General features: G+C 36.9%; 1 protein-coding gene across 1 annotated transcript in view; it reads right to left on the bottom strand.

The window, feature by feature from the left end:
• MYO3B (myosin IIIB) overlaps positions 1-23,032 on the bottom strand; it is a 173,754-nt gene that overhangs the window by 118,901 nt on the left and 31,821 nt on the right. Inside the window, exon 9 of the mRNA XM_030241751.2 lies at positions 441-506. Coding sequence (XP_030097611.2) covers positions 441-506 — 66 coding nt within the window. The remainder of the gene's footprint in view (positions 1-440; positions 507-23,032) is intronic.

Genomic DNA, 23,032 nt, shown 5'->3' with positions numbered 1-23,032 from the left:
TCCATACTATTGGTGCTCAATTAAATATATACAGTACCTATATATATATAAAACCTACTGAACCTTACTAAAGTGGAAAAAAGGCATTTATTTTCTCTCTTATCTTTCAAATTCTTATTTTAAATTGACTAGCAGCTATTTTCATTAATCCCTTTTTTTCCTCAACACAAAATTTCAAAGGAAAACTATCAAGAAAATCAGGTATATTTTATAAACCTGTTCCAGGTCCATCAAAATCAAGAGACACTCAAATGAAGAAAATTACATAAGATCAAACTGTGCTGTAAAGCTTTTGAAAAGTGAAGCATGGTAGAATCTTTGAAAAGAAAACTGTTGTAAAAAACCTGCAAAAGCAATAACTCCACAAGAAAATTCTGTTTTCAGATTGACACACATAGGTCTTGCTGAATAAACAGTTTTTAAAAGGAAAAAAAACTCACTGTGAAATGAAATGGTTGAATCCTCTGCACCATTTCTCAGGATGTAGCAAAGTAGGTGGAGGGTTTCTGAAAAACAAAGATTTGAGTTTTAAAATGTTAATGTTATCTCACAGATCAAGGATGCTCCTGGTTCTACCAGGGAGAAAATGATACTTGAGAAAGTAACAGTTAAATTCTCTATGTGATACCTTGAGATGTCTGTTGGTTTTTTCTTGCTGTTGCTTATTCACTGGCAGCTCTCTTTTCCTGTCCTTCTCCTTTTATGTAAATACCTTTGAAGCTGGTAGTCAGTACACCTCACAGTGTACTTCCCAACATGCCCCTTTCCATTCAGCCTGACTGAAAATGCAATATTAACCTAGCCATCAAACCACTTTAACCCTTTGCCCAAACCCTTTGCCCAAGGTTTTGGTATTCTGACCAAAACCTTTAAAGTATGGATAAGAATGACCTGTAGGATTTTCAGTCTGAGTTTCAATCTGTTCTCAGTTCGGATGACACTGGAAACTCTAGAACTGTTAAAAATAGATACTATTTTTAAACTGACATCTAGCAGACAGTATTTTTATATTAAATAGTAAGACAGCCTTAGTAAAAATAATTTTTCAACTCTGGTACATTCCACGGTAGTTGACATAAAATTCCTTGCCTTCCTGATTTTTATTGTTACAGTTTAATTACATGAACATACAAAGCAAGACCTACAGGTCATATTAAGTGAACCAAATTTTAAGAGGACCAACTTACAGCAGGAATTGTTCATAAAATTATGTTATGTTTTGTTGTTATGTTATGTTATCCTCAAGAGGTTTCCTCTGCACCCTAAAATTTGCTAAGTACTAAAGCCTAAGTTAACTTTTTAAGATTAAACTTAGAGAGGTGTTTTATGAAACTTTAATGATTTATCTTTTGCTGCATTTGAGGGTCAGGTATTACTGAACTGGCAGGGAGAAACAATCACAGTAAGACTTCTTCTACAACAGAAACACACAATAATACTGTGGATTATATGACAAATCACATCATTTATAGTGTGGCCACATTCCACAGAATTACACTGCTTGGAAACACCTCACAAAATAAAAAGGAAAACAGCATAAGCAACATAAATAAGTGCTGATTTGCTCAATAGTCATGAGTTTTTCATGCATATTCACTGAAAAATGAGTTCCATTGAACAATTACTCTAAAAAATGCAAGCAAATTGGTTTGAAAAAAATTGCAATGTGGCTTTGTACTAGATGGACCATTTTGTTCATCTGCATTTTTTCAAAACAAATTCAGCCAACAAATTACACTGCAGCATGACAAGTTTGCTGAAATTGCTATCTTATTACCTTTCTCTTTTGTTTCAGAAGACTAAGGGAATACAATTTTCTTAATGAAGTGAAGAAATCCAGAATGTTTGAGATGTGTATTACTTAGCAAATTTGTTATTAAAGAAAAGAGATATGATTGGTTATTTTCAATGACAATAACATTTCATGGTTGTCTCCTCTTTACCAGGCTCATATGTTTATGCACATCACAGAATCTGACTTTTTTACAAGCATTAAAAAAAAAAAAAAAAAAATACTATTTCTAGGTATTCGTCTAAGAAAAAAAATCCTTTATCAAAGAAAATTAAATTTTAAAAACATCTTTGTCTAAAATAAAAATGGTTATCAATCCAGACATCCCACATATGTGACCACTGCAAACAGCTTTAAGAAACAGCCAGCTGGGGTTAGTGGATGTTTCAATCTTTATATTGAAGGAGTGGTACTCTATCAGACATTTTGGATTCTGATGAACAAACAGCTTCTATTATACTGTGAAGTACAGTGCAATTGCTTTTAGAATTATACTGGCACTGTCTACTGAATATTTACATTGAAGTTTTGAATATCATTGCAAAGTAATTTGCTTTTTCAAAAGCTCAATTACTATTAATGAAATATGCAGTTTTGCCTTTTCTATTCACAGTGTTCCAAAAGGTTTTCTAGATGGTAACAATGGTGCTGAAAAAAAGCATATGGTTTGGAGGCTTTGTTAACAATCTCACAAGGAACTTTTTTAAAAAAGATGCAGAGATACTTTACATTAGTTGCAGATATTATGATGGAGACAGGTGGGATTTCATTGTGGAAGAAGAGACCAGCAGAGTACATGTCATTCAGGAAATACAGTTTGTCATTTGCAGGTTAATGATTAATGGAGAAAGCCACTTTTTAACCATACAGAACATGTTTTATCTAATGAATTACTAAACTACTAAGCTCTCACTGATAGCTACTCTTTTGGGCTGACCCAAATCAACACAACCAAGGAAGAAGTAACTACAAATGTTATCCTGACCTTGATACTTTGGTATTTGTTGATAGAAGATACTATGAAGTATCTTTTATTATTCTTAGTGCATTTGTAGCAAAACCATTCAACTCTGTACTTAGACAACTATAAGTTGATGTTTCAGGTACCCCATCTGCAAAACTAAGCTGATAAACAAAACCAGAACCTTAATTCACTAGCATCTGTAAATTACATTGGTTTCCCTTGGTGAAAAACATTACCTTAACTACAAAGTAAAAAATCAGTCCATCCTTTTCTGGCATCACATGAATAAATGATCTCCAGAAAGAGGCATAAGAGCATAAGCTTCCTACCTTCACTTTGCCTAAGACACTAGAAGCTGTTTCGTGGTGATGCCAGAAAACACCACTGCTTCCATGGCACCTCCGGAGGGGCACTTCTGCAGTAAAGACTCTAAGTTCTAGGGTAATAAGAAAAGGCAGAAATGCAAAGGTAACTCTAAACATTTTTCATAAGTACACCTGGTCATTTGCAGTTTGAAATTAATAATCCCTTAAAATACCTGTAATTCATATCCTGAGTCATATCTCATTAAAGAGAAAAGGTAAAACAACTCATTTGCATCATCAGATGCTAAACCACAGAGAAACAACATTTACCTGACCACTTCAGCTCAAGGATCAAACTAGGGCCATTTTGGATTCCATTATATGGAGTTCTGCGGCTTCAGCCAACATCACTGCATTTTGCCAACACCTGACTATTTCTGCAGCACTCAAAACACATCCATAGAAAAACTAAAAACCTACCTCTCATTAACTTGCTGACATAACTTAATCTACTTTTTAAATGTAAAATTAGAACACTCTGCATGCAATCTTTCAATCATTTTTGCCACAAGCTGAAGCACAATATAGTCTTTATTTTCTATTATATTTGATGGAAATTGTGAGAAGTAGATAGGAATATTATTGGGAAAAGCAGCTATAATTGGGTTTGTCTTTTGAAAATGTCCTCCTTTTCTGCAAGATGAGTAATCAACCATTTATTTCCCAACTTTGTCTTTTTTCTTTCAGTTCTTTCTATAATTCCTAATTAGTCACAGAACTACATGCTCTATTTCCTTATGCAGATGCACTGCCCTTGTGAGTAGTTTTTCTATCCTTGTATTCAGTGCTTTCCACGGTCACTCTAATGCTGTTTTGCACTGGGAGTTTTGCTTCAGCAAATAATGCAGGTTGTGACTGTACAAGACACCCGTACAGGGGAACAGTGTTCCTTCTAAGGACAAGAAGACATTAGCAAGCTTATCAAGCAAGAACTGCTGCTGAATTCTGACTGATACACACACAGCTGTATGCTGGAAATATTTTAATCTATACAGCTTTATGTGTTCCCATCATTCAAACCCCCTCCAAAGTCACTGCCTCCAAAGTCACAGCTGGTGAGGCAAAATTGGTCATTTTACCACAGTAAGGCAAATGAAGCAGTCCAGTGAGCACCACTCATCCTTTACAGGTTAAACTGTGAGCCTAATTACAGATCATGGATAACAGATATTTGTTGATAATGAGAAAATAAATATTTCCATTTATGATAAATTTTTTAAAACTGAAAACACATCCGCTATTTTTTAAAGTACTTCAGTAACAATATTCATAAATTTTACCAACAGAAATCACGACAGTGCCTCCAATCACCAAACTGCAACTGATGAACCCACCACATTGTTTCTAATGAGAAATTAGCAGATGAACAACCAACACCTGTCACCATGTACAGGCTTTGACAATCACCACCCCCCCCAAAAGCATGTTCTGAATGATTCTTCTAGCCAACTGAAGAGATTACAGTTCTGTTGACAGTTTCCTAGGTTATACACAGCTAATTTTTCGATAAAAATACACTTTTCAGGCATATTTCAAAACACTAAGTGAATAAGATTTCCTTAAAAAAGAAAAATTATTATTTTATTAAGATACATGAATAATTGACAGTAATTAATACCATAAAAATTCTCCTACAAGTTAAGTCCTGCCACTCCAGAGCAGGCCTCTCCATCTTGTGTAATCCTCCAAAAATAATCAGGTAATTCTCAAAAGGGCTCAAAGATTTCCTGATACACTTGGTTTGTGGCCCATTCAAATTAATAAGAGGTGTTCACTGATCTGAAGGAAAAATTCAGACCCTAAACATTATCCTATTCATCTGTCTCCTACTAAAGTCCACTGAAGTTCAACTGACTTCCATTAATATATTTCACCAAAGTCCACTCAGCAGAAACAGTGTACTGTTATCAGCTCTGTGAAGTTAAGATAGAAACTGTAGAAACGTGAAGAAGTGAATAATCAGTACAAAATCATCCCTGCATATAGAGGCAGGCCTTTGAAGTTGTTTGTAGGTCAGTGGAAAGATATCACCAATCTGAATGCTATTACATGGAGCCTTCATGGCTGGGAACCACAGCAGCAATTGGCTCAAGAGACCAGGAGATCAGAAAGAACACAGGATTTACAACAAAACTGGAAGCTATATCAGAAGCATGGGACTGTGGCAAAATAGCTCCAGGCCTAATGCAATTGTCTGCCAATTAAGTTGTCTGGGGGAAATCCAAAAGCAATTGAACATCCTCAAAATGCCAAGAATTCTGCAAATCCTGACAGTATCAGGCAACAATCTCCCTTAAGTCTTCTTAACCAGATCTGCAAGCATTGCACTCCAATGCCTCTACAGACAACAAGGCATAAACCATATCTTGAGACTGTACATACCAAATCACAGCATATGAGACAACTGGAAAAGGCAGTAGCTACTCACAGCGTCTTTAGTTTCTTAGGACTCAGCACAATTACTTAAAACTTTCTTGGGCAAGAGAAGAGACTAATGCTAAATCATAGTACTCTAACTATATATAATCATAGAATACTGAGTTGGAAGGGACCCATCAGGATCATTGAGTCCAACTCCTTGCCCTACACAGGACATCCCAAAGAATCACACCACATGCTTGAAAGTATTGTCCAGATGCTTCCTGAACTCTGTCAGGCTTGCTGCTGTGATCACTTCCCTGCAGAGCTTTTTGCACTGCTCAGTCACCCCATGGGTGAAAAATCTTTTTCTGTTGGCCAACCTAAACCTCCCCTGACTCAGCTTCATGTCATTTTCTCTGGTCCTGTCACTGGTCATGAGAGTGAAGAGATTGGTACTTGCCCCTCCCCAACCCCTTGAACCAATGTTGAAGGCTGCAGTGAGATCTCCCCTCAGCCTGTAGACCTCTGTCCTGGCTAGGAGGTACACAAGAGACTGCCATGATGGCATCTGCTTTATTTGTCCCTTGATTCTTATCTAGAAGCTCTCAACTATGCCATTGCCAGCCGCGAGTTCCATATATTCTAGCCTTTCCATTACACACAATGACACAACAATCCCCATCTCTTCTGACTTGCCTACTCCTCCTTAAGAGCCTGTAACCAACCAACAGGGCACTCCAGTCAGAGGACTCATCCCACCAAGTTTCAATTATGCCAGTGACATGAAATCTCTAGGACTGTGCCAAAGCTCTGGGCTTCTGTTTGTTCCTTCTGCTGCGTGCACCAGTCTAGAAACATTTCAGTGTAGTATTTTGTAGCCAATGTCTCATGGAACAGATTGAGGGATCCTATGATTACTCATCTTCTCAAGTTTTGGCACACCATCCCATTACTCATCACTGGTATTTTCCTTTGGTATGGCTGGTATTTTCCTTTTCCCTCTTTCAAGCTAAAGTTCAGTCAATGAGTCCTTGCTACGTCCTCTGCTAGAGCTCTTTTTTTCCCCTTTGAGAGAGGCATATCCCCCTCAGGTGATAGTAGAACAGGTATTGAACAGATCATCCCATGGTCAATAAACTGACAATTTTTCCAATTAAGTCCAATCTCAGAGCTATGCATTGACCTGATGGATCTGCCTATTCTTATCAATATTATTCCTTGCTACTGGAAGGATTGACAAAATCACTATCTATGCTCCTGATCCTTCAACCATTTGTCTCAAGGCCCTGAAGTCTCTTTTGACTGCCCTCAGATTTCTATTTGTTATTTCATCACTGCCAGCTTGAGCAACCAATAACAGAGAGCAATCGAAGGTCCTTACTAGAGTGGAAAGTTTTCCAGTAATGTCCCCTTCCTGAGCCCCTAGGGAACACTGGGAAAATGATCTTTATTCTGTGAAAATGAAAGATACAGTACATCCTCAGAAAAGACTGAAGGAAGGGGGGAAGAAGGAGTATGCTCCTGCTGTATTTGCTCTCCGGACACCTTTTCACTGGCAAGTGATTCACTTCTCAACAGTGTCATCGCCTTTCTCACTCTCCTCCGCCCTTTTCTCTGAGGACTCCTTTTCTTCTGTAAATATCTAATTCAAAAGTGTTAACTTACAACTTCAACAACCTCTCTTCTAGAATTATCAAAGCCATATATCTATTCAAATAATGTGTAAGCACCTTAATTCTAGCAAGGCTATGCTGCTTTAAAGAGCAGCAAAAGACCAAAATCTACTGAGGGAAAAGAATTGGTTAAAACCAAGTAGAATACAAGACATCACTGCCTCATTACTGAAACAAAAATATTCTTCTTGCTTAAGTATTTTACTATCTTTTAATTACAGAAACAGAGTTATCTGATATTCCCTCTTCACTGGAATTTTCCATAGGCTATACACAGTTACAGAAGTCTGGACTCAATCCAACAGCATATGAGGAATTTATATTGAATTGAAAGTTAAATAGACTGCAGGATTCTAATTACCTGGAAAGGTCAAGGGTAGTACTGCACTTTTTTGGCTTTGGGGTTTTTTTGTAATACAGGCTCCTGATCAAGTAAAAACCAGACTAGATACCTGTTTTCCCTCTCTCAGAACAGAATGATGACTGTGTAATCTGTAACAGATAAATACACATTTGCTTATTTTTGCTTATGTTTTTACATGACTATTAATTTTGCTGCCACTAAGTAGGTGATTTAGCAGATTAACAATGAAATATGGGCTTCACTGCAAAACAAATTCAAACCCACCAATGAACAAAATATCAACTAGCTATTTAAACCACACTTAAATCAAGATTTATTCACAAGTCTCCTGCTTATAATAGTCCATCAGGCAGAAAAATAATGAGCAAAAATAAATAGTAAAAGGTAGTCAATTCGAGAATTATGCACAATCTCCTTTTGACTGTCAAGATTCACTTTCTGCATTGCCAAAAGAGAGATGCTTCAGGAAGACTATAAACAGGCTGTCAAAAAAGGCTTTCTAAGAAACCTCCATGACATGAACAGTCTGTGATTCAAAATGGTATGTATCTGATAAACACCACCTCTAAAGTAATGAGTACAGACAGAAAAAATGTGCTAAGCACACTAAATTATCTTGAAGGTCAAATAGTGACCTTCAGAAAATGTATCAAACCAAATCTCAGTTATGTAATTTTTTAGTCCATACAAACAGAAAGAAAATGGATGAAAAAGTATTGCAAAGTGTTCTGCTTGGGAACATCTGGATTATCTTTGACTTTTTCCTCTGAACATTGCAATTCACAGGCCACTGGTTTCAGTCAGATTTGGCATCTGCAAGGTTTCATTAGCCTTTTTCAGAACCTGACAAGGCATCATTTATTTCTGTCATTTGTTCTTTAGTTTCCAGTTTCAGTTTCTGGCTTCACTGAGACAGAAACAAGTGTTTCATTTCAGAAATATTTTTGGATGGAGGGGAAAACATACAGCTTTGCATTCCAGTGGTCAAGCTTCCAACCAAAAATTCAGCATAATTGACTTATAATTATGCTTTGTTATCTCATTTATTCACAGAAGTTTCAGAGAGTTAAAGAGGCACAAGCAAATTAGGAGCAATTGAAACAGGGAAGGTAATAGTAAGAATTTTTATTTATAACCAGTTCTCATCTTTAGTGCAATGTAGTATTTTGCTCTTCTGTTAAAATCGTTGCTCTGTGAATTTGCAAAGCAGTAGAAGTCAGTTGCCAAAGAAATGAAAATAGAACAGCAATACTTCTGTGCCTGACTGAAATACATATGGTGGTGTCTAGACACTACACTTCTGTAGCTGGAATACTAAAATACTGCAATTACACAGCATATTTGTAGAAATTTATGGAGAAGTAAAATATCTACTTACATCTGAAAGTGAAAATCCCACAGACAAATTTCTAAGGACAATTCCTGAATTGTGTGTGTTTCACACTCCCACTGTACATCAGCCAGTTTAAGAGGCCTGAGTAGGACACCTTCCTGAAAGCACTGCCCAGTGGAGCAGATCCACTCTTGGAAAGATAAAAGTTGGCTCAAGAAAAACACAGAGGGATGCTACAAACTGTTTCTTTTAAGCATAGGAAGATTGCCAAGGGAAGAACTAGACCATTTGGAGTCTGACATGGAACACTGTACCACAGTCCTGTACTCCTGCTGAGATCTCCCTCTGCCCAGGAGGGCAAAGCAGAGCAAAGGCCCTGTCATGCCATGGTGAATCTTATTTTCAAAGAGGAAGACACCTTCTTATCCTTCTATTTCACAAAAGCGAGCATTTTCTTAGTTGAGGCTCTACAGAAGTACAAATAAACCTAACAGTAACCCCATAAAAGAAGTTTATTACCACATGATTGATGTGACTGGTCTGAACATGCAATTCAATCATTACACTCAGCAAAAGCAAGGAATTAAACCCTACACTTTTCAAAGGAAGTAAGGATCTTTTTATGTTATGACTCAAACTTTACTTACATTTTTCATCTTAGTATTGTATGAACTGGTATTATTCTGATAGCTCTGCCAGTCTAGCTCAGAAATAAACACCTGCAGAAGGGATACATTAGTTAAAGGTGGCACATTTCCAATGGACCATTAGGAGGATCATTATAAATATTCTGAAGCAATAGACTGAATAAATGCTGAAACCTAAAGAATTGTGTAAGATGTGTAACAGTACCATTTTTTTTAAAAAAGAGAATTATCATTTAAGGTAATATGTCTTCTGAGCAAGAGGACTGTATGTGGAATGAAATTTATTTGTTCCCTCTCCTATTCCATCCAATAAGCTTTATTCTAAAACAGTTAAATTTTTGTCTGTTTAAAAAAACCCAACCTGTATGGCTTAGGAATACCTGTACATTACATCTGGGGTGAAGACTAAAAACATAGTATGGGAAACATGAAAAATTTATTAATTACCAAAAAGGTCCCATGACTGCAATTCAAATAAACCCTCTCTTAGGCAGAACTAAATGACAATAATACAGTAAGGCTTCATCCCAATAAACCTGTAAAGATGCTAATGAAAAACTCATGTGTTCCTTGAAACAGTTGGACAGGCCATGGAAAATAGCTTGGGGAAAATATTGACTCATGTTAGCCAGGGAATCTAGGAAAGGATAAGGGCAGCTAAAACACACTGAAGGTAAGAGCTGCTAATGATGGACATAATGTGTAGCAAAACACTTAGTGATGCAAGAAGAGACCAAAAGAACCACTACAGAGCTGATCTTTTAAAACATCATGGAACACATGAAGATCAAGAGGGGTGATTTTTTTCTTTTAATACAAGATTTGATCCTCACCTCATGCTGAATATTCTATGGTAAGCTCTGAAAAGAATTATCTCCCGGATAAGTTTAAAAATTCAGAGAAAATGAAGAATTGAAAGAAGCAATGGTAAATGACAGACAAGGGAACATTTTGAAGATGGGAAGCAGCACCTTGGCAAAAGGAAAAAGACAATGCCAAGATTGGGAAAAATATCAAAGTACTGACAAAGTGAGAAGCGCAAAAAGTAAAAATGAGGGACAAAAAAGATGATAAAGACAAACAACCCAAAATCCCCAAAGGCAAAACTAGGATAGAGAAGTAAAAATACATCTACAATAAAAATAGAGGGTATAAGATGGAACACAATTCTTCCTTCCTGAATTTCCACTCAGTAATTAATTATGAGTAACTAAGGTGATTACATACTTTTTACATGACATGAACACTCAATTTTAAATAACACATAGAGTGGCTAAACAAGAAGAAAATTATACTTCCATAAACTCAGATCTCTGGTTTTGCTGCAATTTAAGACTTTTGCTCTTCTTTTTGTGTCCCCAGACAGTTCAAGCAGATGCTGCCTGCTCTAAAAGCCTGACATGTTTGCAAGCTGGCAACAGAAAATGGATCATCAACTTGCCCAATGAATCTACCTTATTGTAATTCAAACATCTTTATCCAGCACTTGTACTAATATGTGAACAGTCTGATAAGAGGGAATCTGATCTAACTATACTGGGAATGAAGAAACCTAGCAGTCACATTTTAGCTAATTTAATCGAACTAAACTGCATGAAGTCAATCACTTTAGTCAGCCAAGTAGAAAGATGAAAGATGTTACTACTATTTTTTCCTAATGCTCTCAGAGACTGTGGTGCTGGATGCCAAAGCAGAGATACCAATTCACTCAAAAGAAGAAATGTTCCTTTCCCCTGTTGCTGTCCAAGCTACTGAAGAAAGGTTTGCTCAGAAAGAAAAGTGAGCGCTCCCTTTCCAAGAGCACAAGAATTGCTTTGTTGCTTCCTCTGTTCTCACAGACATATGTTGGGTTTTTTTTTTGTAAATTCAGCTCTCATTCATGAGATCTCACCATTCATTTGCCAAGTAGATTAAAATGCCAGTCTTCAAGATCTTAGATATATACTTTGGATCTTAGAGATCTTACATCTTAGAGATAAGCAGGGCTATGTTCAAGTTACCTCTAACTTTATTTTGAATACACTATAAAATTTTTGACACTTTTTCAATAAAGCAAATATAGACCTCTGTAAAAATAATTACATGTGCCTTGGAAAATTCACTTGGTTTTGATAAGTTTTACCAGCTTTTTTTCAGTCTTCAAACCTTTTATACCTTTATCTCTGTATGCTTCCAATGCAAAGTTTTAAGGGTTACTAACAACACTAGACAAATTAGTCCAGTAATTGTTTATTCAGACTGGCTAAGTAAGTATACTATCCTGTTTACTACTTAAATTCCTCCTAAAACCCCTACATGGATGAAGTGAACATTTTTTCCCACAGCACAGACTAACACAAGCTGGAAAGGACCTCAGAAGGTCTCTATCCCAACCTCCTGCTCAAAGCAGGACCATTTATGAGTTCAGCTCTGGTTTCTCAAGGCTTTATTTTCTTAGGTCTTCACACTTCAAATTCATTTTCAGTCAATTTTCAGTAAGGACTCTTCAGTTATCATGGAAGTCAGCACTTTGAAACCCAGCCCTTCAACATGGCCATTGCTTTGTATCCCTACACTCTCAAGATCACATTTAGCCATATATAAATACTAAACCTTAGCACAGAACCAACTGACAGGCCATTTCACCAGGCCTTCATCATTATTTACCATTTTCCCCCTCTTCCATTTCCTTTCTCCATTTCCTGCTTGCTTTTTCTTCCAACAGCACTGTAACATTTGTGAACCTAGCACTGCAAAGTCATTTAATCTGACTATATTCCAGTTTGTTCATATATAAAATGTGGCCTCTCTGCAGAGAATGCACTATCTAGAGTCTTGCCAGGGAGTTTTTCCTTGGCCTCATGACAGCTGTGGAAACTTGTAACTCCTGCAGGAACTCTTGGGAGAAGCTGCATTACAACAGAAATCTAAATGGCATTTCATAGTCATGAAATAAACCCACTAAAATCATTATTACTCTCTGAATACTGGAGTTATAAAGATTTATGACCAATGCCTACTCCAATAAATATTTCTTTAAAAATTTTATGAGTTTTAACTTATGACTATATCTCTCATAGGAAAGAAATATAAGCCACTAATTGTTAATAGTAATGTGCAGATATGTGTAGTATATTATTACTGCACTAATCTTGAGTAATTATTAAATATGCTGCATAAAATCATAACATTAATAAAATTATAACTGCAACAAGCAAATCAATACCTTTCAAAGCCCAGCTCCTTTTCTCCAAATATGTTTGCAAAAAGTGTGATTACTTTTTATTGCATATTTCTGAAAATTACTTTAGAGAGTAAAGCACATAGGCACTTGGTTACTTTTTATTACAAAAAAATAACCAACACACATTCATCATGATCCTAAGGATAATTACAATCTTACTAGAATGTGGCTTGTACCACATTCTAGTGAAAAAGTTCACTTTCTTGTTCTTCTGCTTCTATCAGCCAGTGAATTAATTCCTTTATAAATATGAACATCAATATTCTATTTTGAATAGAGAAAAGGCATGTTTTTCAACTATGTCACATGAAAGTCTCTGGAACTGTGAAATATACAAGGTGTCTTATTCACTCTGCAATACCAAACTATGTGAAGAGATTATCTTTTGTTCATGCAAAAGTCTAATTTAATTTACTTGGCTCAATTAATTATAAATGATGTGGGCTACTGAACTCCAATATTAAACATCGGCTATAAAGCTTATTTTGGAACCCCACAAGGTCAATGGCACGTAATGAAGTTTCACTTCTTTAGGACTGCACCACAAACCAGAACAGAATTTTATAACTTTCCTTCAAACATTAAGTTCTAACTTGTACTTCCAAGGCACAAGTACCAATAGCCCTGCAAAACCACCTGTTAAATGCATTTAACTCAACAGAACACAAAGCTGTGTCTTGCATGGGCAGCAATCTAGGGATAAAGATACATGCAAAAAAAAAATGTTTGACAAGGTAAGACATTGCAGGCAAAATAGTAAAGTTTTATGAATGAAAATTGATAGCACTGATATGACTTTCAGCCAAAACACTGTTTCAGACTTCAAAAAAAAGCAACTTTTTTGCAGTCTCCTCTTTTTCCCCCATGACTGACAGATAAGCTTTATCACCATTTCATATAAATACCTCTCATTAAGATTTAATCACACACACAAGAGACTGTATGGTCTGAGTAACCTGCCTGTCAGCACTACAGCTCCGACACCACAGAACTTTCCAATCAGAAAGCAATTAAAAGGGGAGTACAGGTTTTCTACCATGCAGCAAAACTTTAATTCAAACATCACCTTTTCCAAATCCACTGCAAAAAAACAAACACCTCTCTGGACTAAGCACGAAGATGGTTATCATGTGGCACAACCACAAGGTAAGGTAGGCTTACTGTGGATGTTTGATAGCCAGGAAGTCTAACTCATCCAGTATTTTCCTCTGGCAGCACTGAATACAAGTCTCTTGTGAAACTAGACTTTAATGCAGACCTCCCCTCAAGGAAGTTCAGTGTGGGAACATCATGTGTCCTCCATTGTGGGTAAATCCCATGCCCAAAAATAACATTGTGCTATTTGCAGCCTTTGTATGCAGTTGCAATACTTGGTATTTGGGGGACACAAAAAGGAATCAATAAGGAAATAAATTTTCCAGTATTTAGAGAATTTAGCATGGTAACTAAGACTTTATTTTCCTGCAGCTGTTTCATAGGGAAAAAAAGGGGGGAAAAAAGGAAAAAAAAGCCAAACAAACACAGGAGTTTATACAATTTAAATCCCGAAGGATCATTTTAAAAGGGAAGCAGAATGCAATTTTAACACACCCTAAGTAGTCTGCTTCATGAATGTTCACTTAATACCGGACCACGACATTCTTAAAATTTCAAGCAGGGAAACCTGCTCTGGTTACCTTGGTGATAAACTGAAGACAAAATAGCACATAATTGTTGCTGATGTCACTGCTCCCAATTGTTTCCAAGGTTACAGAGTACCTCAAATAATTGTGATGTTTCATTTCTAGACTGTATTTGAAGCCCATTTTCTGTTCCCAGTAAATTGTTTGGTACTGCAGGTAATCTATCTAAACCTTATCTATTAAGCATCACAGCCTCTCAGCAACCTATGGTACCGATGTAGGCTTACATGTTGAAATACAACTACCTAGTTGTTTGCTGAGCAACTTGACTCCTAGACTGTTTAATTACTTTTATCCTAAGAATCTATCTCTATAACAATGTATATCAATCAATCATAAAAAATTACCTGAACATGAAATGTCTCAGGGCAATATTACATGTGAACTATCTACCTCAAAGGAAGCTACTCCCTGGGGTAAATAGCGGAAAATTGGTTGTAACTATTGTGAGATTTTCTCACAATCTTCAGACTCATTTTAAATGCAGAGCACAAGTATTTTGCTGCACTAGAAATAAAAAGCAGCCATGCTACATCCTCTCCATTGCAACCTCCAGTTTACTGTGCCCCATAGCATGAATCTCCTTAAAAATCAGCATATACTCTGTGTAAGGATTACACTGACAGCATTACTGCCAAAAGACAGCTACAGACAATGCTGTTAACTACTGTAGTCCTGTCAAGAAACAGGGAGCAGTTTTCAAAGCACACTAAAACCAACATAATTTTACTCTACAATAATAAAAGCAAGACTTGCTAGGTCAGCTCTATCCCCTAAATCTGACTGAAACATATTTCAAATCCTCACTTCTGAAGGAGACAACAGAAGATGTCCATCTCCCACCTCTCCTCCTGCTGGATGTGCCTTTCATCACATGATTGCTCTCAGACTGCAAGGCTTGACCTTGTCAGCAAGAAATTTTCCACTAGAGCAAAACAAAATGGCATTCACAGTATCTTAGCAGTCTGTTATTACTTATGCAATGGATTTTGAAAAGTAATAATTTACTTTAGAAACTGGATGACTAAAACTGTTTATGTGCATTTAATGCACAAAATTAACTGCATATGGAGTCACTAAAAACATCTGTCAGGCATCTCAGCTTCTACCTAGGGTTTAGAGGCAGTTGAGTGCAGCATTGGAGAGTAACACAGAGCATCAGAAGTGATTATACTTTATTTGCTCAGCAAATGGTTGAGAACTGAGCATGTTTAGTTTCAAGATTATTTGAGTTTCCTGATGAATTCATTTCAGCTGTGTACATTTTAGCTCTTCTGTGTTCTAGCAACAACTATACTGGCAGGAAACGTTTGGTGAAACAGTCTGTTTTAAATAAGCACCAAAGAACATACCTATAAAACAGTACCCTTCTATTCATGAGAAAGCCAGTTGGAGGAGAGACTCTTAATGAACCAAAAATCAGAAACATACTGTGCAGGCGAAGTCCTCCTTAACAGCCAAAACAGTAAATGCTTACAACAGACTATTCAACAGCAAGCCACAGAGCACAAATTACAATTACTTGCTGAAATTAGGCTATGAATACATATGAACAAAGAGTGCATTTGCAAAATCAAATTCTATCTGTAAGTGACTTACAAAAAGGAAGAGAAAGACAAAATCAATGAGAAACAGGCAGTTGTAGATAAGTTATGTGATAACTGGACAGTTAAAGGAAGGAAAGGAGGGAAATTGCACCAAGATGATTTAATTTTAGGGCTAATTCCCTATTGTCGTATGTAATATATAAAAACACTCATAATATTCTACCACTTTCTCAAATATATTAAAATGTCATAAGGTAAATGGAAAACAGACTCCATTTTGTTATGATATAGCTGCTAACTGCATACACTTCAATTTCTAGATCTGCTGCCAGACTTAAAAGCCCAGTTATAGATGCACACTTGGAACAGTCTTAGAAATTGCTCTCTGCTTCTTAAATAAAGATGATATTATGAGGATAAAAGTACTACAAGGTACTCATTACTCTGTGAAACCCTGGCACAAACCTATTTGAATCTGATATTTAAACCCAAGGATGCATTTGACGTTTTATCAATTTATCCACCTGTAAGGAATGAATTAGTAATGAATAAGTCCTCTACATCCTTATAAGGGCAGAGCCTTGCCCTGAAGTCTTTTGGCACTGCTGCAAACTCTAAGACAGTGACAGTAACAATACTAAAATACCTTGTCCTCTTAGCACAAAACTGTTTCCCTGCGGACTTAATACATATACTGCCAAATCATACAAACATCCACATACCTACATCCACTATTAGAAGGGTACTGCTGGGGTAAAAATGGCCCAGTCCCATTCAACATCTTCATTAGGATGAGACAGTGCACCCTCAGCAAGTTTGCAAGCTCCAACCTGTGAGGAATGGCTGATACACTACAGGGTTGTGCTGCCATCCAAAGGGAAGCAACCTCAACGGGCTGGAGATACAGCCAACAGGAACCTCAGAAGTTCAGCAAAAGCAGTGCAGAGCCCTGCACCAGTATTTTCTGGGGCTGACCAGCAGGAAAGCAGCCTTGCCCCACAAGAACTGGGGGTTCCAGTGGGCACCGGGGTGAACATGAGCCAGCTCTGTGCCCTTGTGGTAATGAAGGCTGCTGGAACCTTGGGCTGCCTTAGGAGGGGGTGGGCAGCAGGCTGAGCCAAGTGACCCTGCCCTTCTACCAGCCCTGCTGAGGCCACATGTAGAGCACTGTCCAGCTCTGGCCTCCCCAGGGTCAGAGAGGCACAAAGCTACTGGAGACAGTCCAGCAAGCAGTCACTGAGATTGATTAGGGGACTGGAGCATCTCTCACATGAGGAAAGGTTGAGACAGGCAGAATGGTTTAGCACAGAAAAGAGAAAGCTCAGCTTTTATCAATGTAGAAATACATGAAGGGAGAGTGTAAAGAAAACTGAGCCAGGCTGTGTTCAGTGGTGCCCAGTGACAGCACAAGAGTTGATGTGCACACACTGAAATACAGAAGGTTCAGCCTGTACATCAGGAAATATTTTTTCACTGTAAGGGTGACTGAGAACTGGCAACAGGTTGCCTAAACAAGCTGTGGAGTCTCCATCCTTGCAGATACTCAAAGCTGTATGGGCACTGTCCTGGGCAGTCTGCTACAGATAACTCATGTTGAGCAGGACAGTTGGACAAAATGACCTCCAGACATCTCTTCCAACCTCACACCATTCTGTGATTCTATGGAAGAAAATACAGCCAAGCACGTAGACTTTCTGACATTTTCAAAAACATATCAATGCTTCACTTGCTGTGAAACCAGTGATCCTGAACTCTTTGGAAAAAAAATAAAGACAGAATGGAGATTTAAAGCATTGTAATAGAAATAAAACACAAAGTGCTTCTTGGAAATTCCACTAGCTAGCCAACAACCCATTTGGGGACTTAAATAATTTTGAAAAATCTAGTCATATTTCACTGGTTCAAGATTGCATGACAAGTCTGTAACCTCCTGAAGAATTAGTAGTGGTCTTTCCAATTCCTAGTCACAGACCCATCTCTTTTTTCCACCTAGAGATAGACTATTCTTGAATTGCTTTGCTATTCACACACCAAGTAAGGAGAATCCCAAGGACGTTTAGTTCTGCTCACTAAATGTAACACGTCACCTTGCATTTTTATTATTTGGAATTTTCTATAAAACTACAATCACAAAATAATGGGGATCCAATGTATCAGACAATAAAATACTGTTTCAAAGTCAGCTTATTCCTTAGACAATTAAACATAGCTTTTACAGACACCATGATGCCCTACCTATAACCATAGGCAGAATCTGGTCTTCTTCTGAAGTAGATTAGTCACATTACTGCAACTGCACTTCACATTCCTACTCAGAAATAAAAAGCATTATGCTCTGAAACTTCTCTTCCTGATGTCAAATTATTTACCATAAGACTATTTTCAGCATATTCCTTTAATTAAACACTTTATATTAATTAACTACAATTGTATTAATTCTTTTGGATTTTGTTTTACAATAACAACCAACTCTCAGCCATATTGTCCTACAACACAGGCTTGTGTTTCTTTACAACTCCAAGCAACAGCAATAAAAGTGTAGGCTACACGATATATCAGGATCATGTCAATACCAATGCAGATGGCAAAATTACAGAAAAGTTGAAATATGAGAGGCTGCAATATGAAAGGCTATGTTAGAAAATGTTAGTATTTAAAATGTCCCCACAATGGATCTTAGCTGTTCCGATGGATGAAACTCCCCGGAGCACACCAGATGCCTCACATGTATACAACAAAGCAAGGTGAAGATGCAACAGGCTTTACCACAGTCACTCTCTCTACTGAAGTTATTTTCTATTGTCTATTCTCTCTCTTGACATGATCACACCTTAAAAATGACAGTAATTGAGTACTCTTGAGGAACTTCTTCAGAGTTTATTTACCAACATAAAAGGTGAGTGTATGGTGGCACAGAAAGTATGAAGATACTGCCTATATACAAACTTCCATGAAGCTGAAGAGGGTAGGAGGTGGTTTGATCCTGCTGGATGCAGGTCAGCTGCTGAAGGGGTCAAGCATCAATAAATTCAAACTATTAAGTACTCCCATGAGCTGTAAGTCTCAACACAGTACAACAAAGGTTAAGAACTGCACCATTCAATGACTACTCACCAGCTCAGTTCCATTCCACTCCTGGATATTTAACATGAATTAATGAAGCATAATAATTTTAAATGAAATTTCACTTAATTATCAGATTTTGTGAGTTAGAAAATCAAATAGCCATTTCTTATCACCAATCAATTTTAAAACAGGTGTCTTCCACTGCTCTCAGAAGAACACTTGAGTGATAGACGTGAGTGGAGAATTTGGGTTAATTCCTGTTAGTGTCAGCTGCCAGTGTAACCTAGAAAAATTGCTCTTTACCATGTCCCTGTATAAAAGACTATATATAAAGAGACAAATCCTGAAAAGCAGGATCTTTGCAACATGATCTGAAATCCTCACTTTACACAAGTACATACACCCCATCCACCCTTTCCAGACAACAATATACCATCTTTATCTCCTCTTTGCCACACCATTTTTTATAGCCACTACTTTTCAAAATTTCAAATAATTGCCAGTGATTTGTCATGATACCCTAAGAGATAGTACTGAGATGATGTAACATTTCTCACAAGATAACATAGTTTGAAGAATTTATGGACCTATTTTACTTTAAAAAGCTCAGGTGTAATGGTATTTGAGAATCTTTCATTTTGTAATATTTTTGCCAAAACCGACACACCTAAGTAGTGACAGCAGATGGAAGAGGTTAAAAGTATCAACTCCCAAATTACTAACTTTGCTAGGCCACCTTCCTTTCATAATTTAGACCCTTCTGTTGGAGATTTGAAAATATATTCTAGGCAGATGACATGTTAACAGAATAATTTCATGGTTCAGTGTCTTCGCAGTATGATTTATCTCTTATCTCTAGGCACTGGAGGTCCCTTTTCAGGAGATTTATTAGTTAGATCTAAGAATCCATTTTGATGAGAGAGAATATGTGCATTATTGCAAAACAGAACCTTAACATTTGCTCTAAGATAATGTCTCCTTCTCATTAGTTTAAAGAAAAGTCCCATGCATGTGCTATCACAACTGTTTCTAAGATACTGCACCTTCATGCAACAAAATGTTCATGAATGAAAGAGGTTTTTTATATTTGCATTAGTCCAGGAACTTGTATCCCCTGCTCTTCTAAACCTACATAATATCCATAGAAATAAGGTCCAGAGTCTAATGAAACATCTGACGTAAAAATTAACTCGCATTTTCTTTTTCACTCCACTTTTGCTATCAGATATTTGCTGCAGACAAATTTTGAAGGACAAGAAAAGTTTAACCATGGGAAGTTGCTTAAACATCTGATTCACAGCTCAGGTCATATGAAAAAATGTATGAAGTTAATACTTAGACAGTTAAAAAAAAACCCGTTGTGTTTTCAAAACCACTCAGCACTTAGCACCTCCTGTTGTGAAACACTAGTCAGGCTTTGAGGGAAGTGCAGCACAGTGGGATCACCTTTTTTCTTATGCCCAAGTTGAAGTAATTGGTGATTTCTGAGAGTTCACCTGTCCTCTAGAAATAAGATATTTTGTTGAGATAAGTTCAGTCCCCAATCACATTTTATTTTACTTCACCCAGTGATAGAAAATCTGAATTTAAACGGGCATAAGACACCTCCTCTTCCCACAATGCCATATACCACATCTTGGGACTCTGTGGTGTATCCACAGATGTGCTCCTTTGCCAGCCTCTGAGCCATTCAATCTGGACATTAGTCCATCCCTGGGGTCCAAGTTACATAATGCAGACGTGAACCTGGAAGCAGCTAAGTTTAACAGAAGTCCTTGACTTGAGTTCTACACAAGAAGATATCTCCAAAGATATTGAGGGTATTCAACTGCTCTGACTGCCAGTACAAAACTATTTATCTGATGGTTGATTCAAATCCCATATAGTCAAAGTTAAGACTCATTGATTTAAATTATACTCATTTAAGACTAAGGTCTAGCTCTGCTGCTCACTGTTGAAACTCAAGGCCAAAGCTAAAAGCACAACTGGCTCTCACTCGTAAAAAAGTAAGACTAAATGACTAAACTGACATAGAAACCTGACTATTTGAGAATGGAAGAAGTCTACAGAAACCCACACAGACATTTCTCTATCTAGTTTTGGCAATTTTGCCAATACTATCATTTTAAAATATTCATGAGAACAGATTATTAAAGTGCTTGATAACAAAACTTGAAAACCACTGCAAAGTTTTCTGCTAATGTAAAGAAACTGGCATCAGAGAAAACAGACCAGTCTAGTACAGAGAAGGCAGTATAAATAGAAAGATACAGGTCAACTGGAGTCAAGAATGTAAGCACAAGAACAAGGAACTAATTCTTGATAACTATCTAAGTGATGTCTAAGTGTCTTTTACTGTAAGTAGCAGTGTCACCTCTTCTCCAAACTACAGTCAAATCAGCCCAATCAACAAAATATCATCCTGGGAGAACACATACAGAAATCACATACAAAAATCAATGAATCAATAACCCATTGAGTTTACTGCTTATTATTACCCATTACATTTCTTGCTTGTTATTTGCAGAAGCTTTTGCACTTCCAGATAAAACAGAGCTTGACTGTAGGGAACCACAGTCACACCATATCTGTGCTCAGAGGATTTTGGATTGAACAATCTCAGAAGATGAGCTCCAATGCTTCCATAAGTCACCGCAAACACTCAACATCCAGGGCTCAGAAGAACAACTTTCAGTCTGAGAGCCTCGATGCTCATGTACAAAATGTGTGAATTTCAGCCTAGTTATCAGGAACTGCTCCGAGAATTCTTCTGAACTGTCAAGCTACTCTAACAGGGGAATGCACCTTTTTGTCATATTTGCTATCCCTCTGAACTGATTTCAAACAAGTACCAGGAAAGAAGCTCTGTCTCCTATACCCCAGGTGCTTATGCCATCCAGCACTCATTATAGTTCACTTCATCTAATAAGAATGCATAGTTAGCAGCAGCAGGGCTGTAGCTCATATAATGCACAGCAGAGGAAAATATCTCAACTTAAAAACTGATACTATTCTATTTGGTAAATGTACACATTATTTGATTATTCAGATAGATAATTTACCTTTGTTTTGCCATGTCATACAGAGATGCAACAGCACATAGAGAAATAGGTAACTGTAGAGAAAAATCAAAGACTCTACATGCCCTAGTTTTTTGTATCGTCCTATTGATTGCTCTTTTGGTATCACTTCTGTCCTCTTAAACTGTTTTGAGCACTGATAAAGTTTTTTAGATATTGTTTTAGTAATCTGAAGCCTCCCTTGCTTTAACTGCCCAGACACATTTTACACTCATAAAAGGCAACAAGATCAACTGCTGCTTCAGTATAAATAATTTTGTTAAGAGTGGTGATAGTTCATGTCTGAGCTGGGGAGAAGATAACTGTATGAGCCAGAACCCAGCGCAACTGCATCTGCATATAAATAGACTTAATCAGAAATGCAAATTGCAATCAGATGAAATTTTAAAAGCCTATGATAACTGTGTAGATAACAAAAGGTCAAATACTTGTATTGCTGAAGGTTTTAAACTGTTAAGTCAGTGGTGATTCTTCATTAGCCAAAATGTGGAAAACATTAGTACATGCCAGCCTAATCAATGATGGACAATTTCTATTTTTCTTCTATTATTACAACTGTTCTGTTGTAAACTCTACTTCACACTGTCAGTCTCATTTATTCAGGAAGACTCAATGAAATGAAAACAAATGAAATCAAATATAGACAGTATGAAATAATACAGCTAATTTACATGACTATATATAGAAAGAAATTTATATCCCTAATCTAATAATTCATATTGGGTTGTCCACAGATGACAATCCAAATCTTCACATTTTAACATCCTCAGGTAAATGAAAAAATTAATTATGACTACAGTTTGCTGAAACTGCCAGACTGCTTCATAGCACTGTCAAAATTGTATGTTTTTCTTCTACAGTAAAACAAGCCTAAGGCTCTAGGGGAATAATATTTGAAAACATTATTTAACAGACAATTTTAAATAAACAAATGT

Source organism: Serinus canaria, chromosome 7 (assembly GCF_022539315.1).
Source record: "Serinus canaria isolate serCan28SL12 chromosome 7, serCan2020, whole genome shotgun sequence".
NCBI lineage: Eukaryota > Metazoa > Chordata > Aves > Passeriformes > Fringillidae > Serinus > Serinus canaria.
Note: the sequence above shows the minus strand (reverse complement) of the source record. Positions and strands in the feature narration are given on the sequence as shown.